This window comes from Rutidosis leptorrhynchoides, chromosome 3, assembly GCF_046630445.1.
Source record: "Rutidosis leptorrhynchoides isolate AG116_Rl617_1_P2 chromosome 3, CSIRO_AGI_Rlap_v1, whole genome shotgun sequence".
NCBI lineage: Eukaryota > Viridiplantae > Streptophyta > Magnoliopsida > Asterales > Asteraceae > Rutidosis > Rutidosis leptorrhynchoides.
The window spans coordinates 400,202,146-400,210,175 of NC_092335.1; the positions used below are offsets into that span (position 1 = coordinate 400,202,146).

Sequence of the window (8,030 nt, forward strand, 5' to 3'; positions counted from 1 at the left end):
CGGGCAGTTAACACAACACCTTGAATATTTGAGATTTTTAGTGAAAAATATGTGTGTAACGAAACTATTCGCTATCATAATCACAACAACTTTGTAGCGGAGCATGAGTTCCACAACTAGTTATAAACCATAAAACACACACCAATACACTCTATGGACACTATACAAATCACATCACCAACTTAGAGCACTGGGAGTCGTTCGCTTGCACAATTGTTGATTTTAGAGAACTCTGAGTCACGGCTTGTAACATCCGTGTTACATCCGTCCCACATCGGTTGGAGAGGGGAACGAAGCATGCCTTATAAGGGTGTGGAGACCTTTCCTAGCATGACGCGTTTTGGGACCACAAGCGCAGCAGATCTCATGAGAACTCTGCAGTTAAGCGTGCTCGGACGAGTGCACTACCAGGATGGGTGACCTCCTGGGAAAGTGTTCGTCGTCTTTGGTCGCCAAGAAAAATCCGTGCGCCTACGGGCAAAGCGGACAATATCATGCTACGGGGAACGTATTACCTGGGATGTTACAGATGGTATCAGAGCCAGGCCCCGGACCAAACGTGCACAGCGGGGACGCTGTGTCCCATTAGGGGGGAGGATTGTAACATCCGTGTTACATCCGTCCCACATCGGTTGGAGAGGGGAACGAAGCATGCCTTATAAGGGTGTGGAGACCTTTCCTAACATGACGCGTTTTGGGACCACAAGCGCAGCAGATCTCATGAGAACTCTGCAGTTAAGCGTGCTCGGACGAGTGCACTACCAGGATGGGTGACCTCCTGGGAAAGTGTTCGTCGTCTTTGGTCGCTAAGAAAAATCCGTGCGCCTACGGGCAAAGCGGACAATATCATGCTACGGGGAACGTATTACCTGGGATGTTACACGGCTTAAGTCTTTAGATCAATTAATTTAGCTAGCCACAGTCTAAAGGTCTACAGTGCCAGGGAACCCTGCACTTGTGTAATCTGGATTGTTGTGTTCACTAAAGAGAACTCTTGGTGAACCGTTCAGTTGAGTTGCATTTGTGCGATTGTTGATCGGACTTTGACTTAGAACATCCAACATTGTGAAGAGAGCCTAGGTGGACATATTCCCCATCATTTGATTACGTCATCCTTAAAACGTTTTATTAAAATAAAACACCAAAAACATTGTCTTTAGATTTGAAACTCTTCTTGATTGGTTAATCGTTAAATAACCACAACCAGATATCTGTTATTTCCTTTATTTTGTTTTATTTGTTTAGTTAATCACATTTAGTTTATTTAGTTTATAATCTTGAATTGCGTTGGACTGTTCTTGAATCGACACTTGGATTTTACAATAATCTATACTGCTACACGATCGGTTACACTGCCCGTGAGTGTGTTTAAATCATTAAACCGGTATTTTTCAACTATAAATAATAGACGCGATTTTATACATCAGTATCATTCGGGTAAAGTAAAAAACAATTGAGTTGAGAGCGATTTCACTCCCAAAAATTAATCATAGTCATCCATTCAAGTCATTAGCTAACAAATAATATTGATTAGCTAATCAAATAATTATATCACCTAAATACCCCTGATTTGAAAAGAAGGGAGGTGATATTTTCACCCTTAAATTTTATGTTTCCACCACCTTTTACGCATTTTTTCCAATTATATCCTTAATTTAAATTATAACAAGAATTTGTATAATGCATCATTAAGGGCAATTTAGTACTTTTAGGTGAAAGTAGTAAAAATAAGGTGAAAATACTAAAGAGGAAATTAGGAATCAGTTTAAATTACACATAATGCAACCATATCCTCTCTCTAAAAATTAGGGTTCTACAAACTCAATACGTTCTCCGTTCATTCACGATTTCATGTAGCAAAAGAACCATAACTTTCTCTTTAAAACACAATTCAAAATCTAGAGGTTTCGTCCTCGAGTTCCATATACCTGAATGTTTAACAGCAAGATTAATCGGTTTCTGATGCAGATCGAATGTAGCCGACCTACTATCAGTTCATAAAATCTTTTCCAAACCTTAAACAAAATTTACATCTTCGATTGTTTCCATCTGTCTTTCAAACCCCAAAGCAAGAATCATCTTCAACCTTACATCAGTCTTTCAAACCGTAAATCAACCTTCATCTTTAATCTTACATCTTCGTTTTTCAAAATCATTTGGCGAAACTCAATTCATATTTTCTAATTGAGCGAACAAATCAAACGTCGTTCGAAGTGTGTCAAATTGAACGTTTGGAACTTGGTAAATCTCCAGGATTATGCTCTTGATATCGGGTTGGGTTATTGTGTCTTAACCCGATTGATTGTGTAAATGGGTCATAATTACCCACTTGTTGTTTAACGGGTCGAAGTGTGTCGAATTGAACGTTTGGAACTTGGTCACATGTTAAACATGGGTTTTGTCGTGTAATAATGTGTTAAACAACTTTGATTTTATTCAGGACCAAATAGGGCGAAACGGTTTGGGTTGAATATGTGCTGAAAGTGTGATGAACGTCCAGATGTCCTATTAAAAAAATTTGTCGTTTTTGGTAAACCGGATTTGAGGTGTTACAAGTATTAAAATGAATATAACTAGTTGTGGAGCCCTTGCTTCACGTCGGGGGCTCCGTTTTGAATGCGAGTTAAAAAAAGTGTTGATCTATTTTGTAAAAAAAAAAAAAAATCGACATCTAACATTGAAGGGTTGTTCCTTTGTGAAAGTTGCTTCTTTTAGCGTTCGGGTTTTTTTTTTTTTTTTTTAAAAAGTTAGTTGATCTATTTTGTAAAAAAGAATATTTTTCGACATCTTTTGGTAGCATTGAAGGGTTGTTCCTTTTATGAAAGTTGCTTTTTTATCGTTTGAGACAAAAAAAAATAGCACAGTAGTAGCGTGGTGAGTGTTATTATTCAATATTTTTAGTGTTAGTGATGAGATAAATAATATTTTATAATATAGTTATAAAATGGGGGGTTCTATTTGTATTTTAGTCAAAGTTAGGGGTTGGGTGGGTGAAAAATGAAATATTAAATAGTACTATTCATAATTAATAAGACAAATTTTGTCTATTAGTTATATTAGTAATAGTAATAGTAATTATATAATTATATAAATTGATATTAAATGTAAATATATGAATAAATATAAATATAAGTGTATAAATATATTAAATATATAAGTATAAAGTGGTAGGATGAAAAGGGAACGTCAGATGTCCCATTGATCCTGCCCCTAAGTATAAATGCTAGCATATAAATATAAAATACTAGATTATTACTAGAAGAAAAGAAAGTGAAAAACTTGTTTATAATAATTAAAAAAATCAGGCCCAAGGCCTACATATCCCTACTTCAACTTTAGCTCATGTTTCCAACTAACCGGGCCTTAACGCCTTAAGTCAGGCCTGCTCATATAGTCTGACGGTTTAAAACCCTAGCTATTCTACCCACTGAAGGAACACAATTTCTGAAAATGGAAAAAGAAATCATAGAAACAAAGAGTCAGATTCCGATTAAGAGAGACATAAGACGTTATATTTGCGATTTTTGTGGTATCGTTCGTTCGAAGAAAACTATCATCGCTGCTCACATTCAATCTCATCATCAGGTCAGGTTTGTGTAGTTATTATATCAACGGCAGCGTGTGTAGATTTTAAGGAAAAGATGTTTAATATAAACATCTTATGTTTAAATTAAATTAACCCTTATGTTTAATATGATTTAATTTATATTTATTATAATTATAAGTTATAATTATAATATTTCTCGTAACATATTGTAATTTAAATTGCTGAAACCTTATGCGTTGGTTTTCCAAGAAATGTCTACATATTTGATTATATATGGAGGCATAGATTATGTGATTTTGTGTTAATGAGGAGGAATTGTTGAAATCTAATGCTTACTTAGTTTTTGAGTATTGTTTATTATTATAATTACTGGTTTTATTTATGAGGATGTAATTTTAAAATAATTGTGATAATTTAGGATGAGATGAAGGAGAAAGAAGTTGATAAAAAAGATGGGGGGAAGATGAATGTATGTGCGGAATGTGGCGTTTCATTTCGGAAACCTGCTTATTTGAAGCAGCATATGCAAAGCCATTCATTTGAGGTAACATTTGTAACATTATGTGTTCAATTTAATCTCTGGCTTATTCAAGTGACTTTCAAGTCATTAATTGATATTCCAAAAACATTATGGAAACTAAAATGAGGCTTTTTATTAGTCTTTCATAGCATCCACACTTGTGCAGGGTTTTAAGGTTCTGTTGGCATTTTAATTCTTTTGTGAAAAAATGGTGATGTTGCGTGATGCATTGGATCCCATAAAGAGAACTCCAAAATGCAAGAACTTGATTGGATTAGTATCATGTAGGGAGACCTCTTGAGAAGATCCATCAAGTTATCTTCAATCACGCGAATGGTGTTGTACGACTTTTAAACATCCTTTGACTTTTTAATGACTAATAAAAAAAAATTAAGCGTCTCTAAAGTAAAGTTTAATGGGTAAGTTATAAATAATTCTACAGAGGCCTTTTACATGTCCTGTAGAAGACTGCAACTCTAGTTACCGTAGGAAAGATCACTTGGCTCGCCATCTTCTTCAACACGAGGGTACACTTTTTGACTGCCCTATTGAAAAATGCAGTAAAAAGTTTTCATTTCGAGGTAACATGACAAGACACGTGAGGGAGATGCATGATGATGTGGGGTCCACCTCTGATGACGTGGACAGTCAAAGTCAAAAGCAGTATGTTTGTAAGGAACCTGGGTGTGGAAAAGTTTTTAAATATGCATCAAAGTTGGCAAAGCATGAAGACTCTCACGGTTAGTTGTCCTTAGTCTTTCAGCTATCATTTATCTTGTAACGGATATATCTAATATATATAATATCTGTGATTGTTGATTACAGTCAGGTTGAAAACTGTAGAGGCGTTCTGTGCAGAACCGGGATGTATGAAATATTTTACAAATGAACAATGTCTAAAGACTCACCTTAATTCTTGTCATCAGCACATTAACTGTGAGATCTGTGGGAGTAAACAACTGAAAAAGAATATCAAACGTCACCTTCGCACACACGATGAAGCGGCTTCGAAGGAGAGGATCAAGTGCAGCTTTGACAGATGCCACCTAACATTTTCAACCGTAAGATACACATTGTCCTATAACATATTAAATAATATTGTATAAACTAAGCATTCATTTATAAAAGACAATATTTCTCAGTTTTGTCTATTTTGTAATTTCAGAGTTCAAATCTTCGACAACACGTAAAGTCTTTTCATTTTCATCAAAAGCCGTACGTGTGCCGCATTTCTGGGTGTGGAATGAGGTTTTCTTTCAAACATGTGAGAGATAACCATGAGAAATCTGGATGCCATGTTTACACTCTGGTAAGAAAATATGTTCTGCTATGTTTTTGATAACTTAGCTGAATTGGTGGGTTAATTGGACTGACCTGAAATAAATTTTTGTTAACTTTTTAGTTATTATTCTGTTAAATAAGATAATAAAAATTGTACTTCTATTTCAGTAACAATCTAGTTTTTTTTTTCTGATTAATTTGTTTACGAGATTTTTGGTTAAATTTCAGTTATGTGTTTTGATAGTTTTGTAACCTGATTTTTTTTTAGTTTAATTTGTTACTTATATGAGATTTATCAAGTTGAATCGATATTATGAATCACTCATTTGTTTGGTTTTTATAGGGAGATTTTGTGAAGAGTGATGAGCAATTTCAGTCAAGGGCTAGGGGTGGTAGGAAAAGGAAATTACCAGCCATGATAGAGATTCTAATGAAGAAGAAAGTACATCCGCCAAGTGAATCTGATCGTATGCAAGGCATTGACTATATCTCTTGGTTTCGTTCGTGTGTTGATGATTAGCCAGTAAATTTTGCTTATCTAACAAGATATATATTCCTAAACAACTTGTATGTAGATGTAGATTAATGTTGTAATTGTGTCTACTATGTAGATGTATTGTGGCATGGTCCAAGTTCAGGAAATTGAATATTTTTGTTTTAACTTTCATCTTTCTTAAATATAAATAATCAAATGTGTTTTTTCAACAATTATCAACCCGTGTTCTCTGTTCTCAAATAACATGTTAATTGTTTTGTTTTTAGTATAAACTATTAAGTGTCAAACAAGTAGAGTTTTATGAATAAAGTGTTATAAAGCCAAACTCGAGTTTTATCTTTTGTGTTATCACTAGTTATCGAACCCTCGCTTTGCGCCGAGGGTTTGGTTTTCAATGTATTTTATTGCGTTTAGTTTGTAAAATTATTTCGTGGCTAACGATGATGTCGTTGAAGCGCAACTCGAGTCGAACTAAAAGGTATAACCCGTGAAATATTTAAATGTTATTTTAAATTAACAATATATGTGCATCTCCGCGTTTCGCTATGGTAGTCGACTTTTAAAAATTTAACGCAAAATCAACGTGTATGAAAAGTACCTCAAATATTTAGCGTTTTTTAAAAAGCGTTCGTTTTGTGTATAGTTAGTGACATTGTGTTCCTAAAATTATTTCGAGTTTAACGATGGTGTCGGAAAAATTTAACTCGTTGCGAGCGAGAAGATATGACCTGTTGAATATTTGAGTGGAGTTTATTTAAGATTTTTTATGAAAAGAGTTATTTGACACTTTATCCCCCTGTTTGAGGGGTCGATTTGAATTTTTTTTAAAAGTGTGGGAGGCTTTGTTGGCGAAATGAAATTTAGTTAAAATTAAGAAGGAAAAAAAGTGAAAAGTCGAAAAATCTCATAGTTACTATTTATAACTTTTGTCTTTAAGATATATGTATAATATAATATAATATAATTTGAAATTTTCAATTTCATTTCAATTTTCAATTTTCAATCTACATAAAACCAAAGTAGGGATGACGCCCGCGGGTAACGGGCACGGGTTCTATATACCCGTGACCCGCCCATCGGGTTTCTTTTTTGCACGTTGAGACCCGTTATCCGCCCACGGGTAAAAACTTTTCACCCATGCCCGTGACCCGCGGATACACGTGACCCGCGGGTAACCTGCGGGTAATAATAATATACAAGTTTTTATTAGAAAATTCAAATAATTTTATTAATTATAAAATCATATGTACAAGCCATATGTACAATGACGTGAAAATTAAATTTTTTTACTTGTATATAATATTATATTTTTAATCATTATTCAAATACTAGTAAAATAAATTTTAAATTTAATAATTTAATCATGCATATTTTTACCATAGGGTTAATATGCCAGTTCAATACGCAAAAAGGAAGGAGGGGGGGGGGAGGGGGGTTTAAGGGTCTTAGAACAAGGCTCTCCGGTCCGGTGTAATGACCCTGAATTTTCCGACCAAATTATACTTATGAGATTAATATTTACATAAATTAAACCATACCAACATGATAAGCAATCCAAATTGTTGAGACTTGTGTTTTTAAAAAGAGTTTTACACAACGTTTGACCGTCCAATATGACCGATGATATCACGAACTATATAACATACGATAATTATACGTTTATGTATATATCAAGGTTGTAAAAGTCACGAGTCGGGGACGCATCGGTCGAGACCTAAAAAGGACGCGTCGGCCGAGTCGGTGACGCGTCGGTGACGCATCGGTCGTTGACCAACGTTGACTTTATTAATAATTTCTTGAATATATATTTATATATGTATAAAATAGTTGATTTTGTACCATATATTTCTTAAATAAGAACTTGAATTTAAATACAATCAAACTTCAAACTTCAAACTCAATTAATGTTACTGAGTACATAATCAGTAAGGACACAGAGAAAATGGCGGCCCAAAAAATGAAAACAACCACTAATTTTAGAAACATATCACATCTTGACGAAAATTTGACTGATTTTGACCTTTTTGACCAACTTTGACCATCTTTGACAAACTTTGACCGAGCTTTTAGCTTTGACCGCCTTTTGAGTCGTTTTCAGAAAAAACGGGACGGAGAACCCAAAAAAACGACGCATCGGCCGACGCGTCGGCCAAGTCGGCCGACTTTTACAACACTGGTATATATAT

At 34.6% G+C, this 8,030-nt stretch overlaps 1 protein-coding gene across 1 annotated transcript; it reads left to right on the forward strand.

The window, feature by feature from the left end:
• The first annotated feature begins 3,436 nt into the window (after positions 1-3,436).
• LOC139897729 (transcription factor IIIA-like) lies at positions 3,437-6,039 on the forward strand. The gene is made up of 6 exons (XM_071880419.1): positions 3,437-3,585; positions 3,966-4,091; positions 4,510-4,807; positions 4,893-5,128; positions 5,233-5,376; positions 5,692-6,039. Exons 1-6 carry the CDS (start codon positions 3,451-3,453, stop codon positions 5,866-5,868), a joined length of 1,116 nt encoding a protein of 371 aa, XP_071736520.1. The 5' UTR covers positions 3,437-3,450; the 3' UTR covers positions 5,869-6,039.
• Positions 6,040-8,030: the final 1,991 nt, after the last annotated feature.

What these genes read in the sequence shown, in the direction of transcription:
- LOC139897729 (XM_071880419.1), top strand. Translation starts at nt 3,451, where the DNA reads ATGGAAAAAGAAATCATAGAAACAAAGAGTCAGATTCCGATTAAGAGA. An exon ending in TGCAAAGCCATTCATTTGAG is followed by an intron (nt 4,092 to 4,509) that starts GTAACATTTGTA and finishes ATAATTCTACAG; the next exon opens with AGGCCTTTTACATGTCCTGT. An exon ending in AAAGCATGAAGACTCTCACG is followed by an intron (nt 4,808 to 4,892) that starts GTTAGTTGTCCT and finishes TGTTGATTACAG; the next exon opens with TCAGGTTGAAAACTGTAGAG.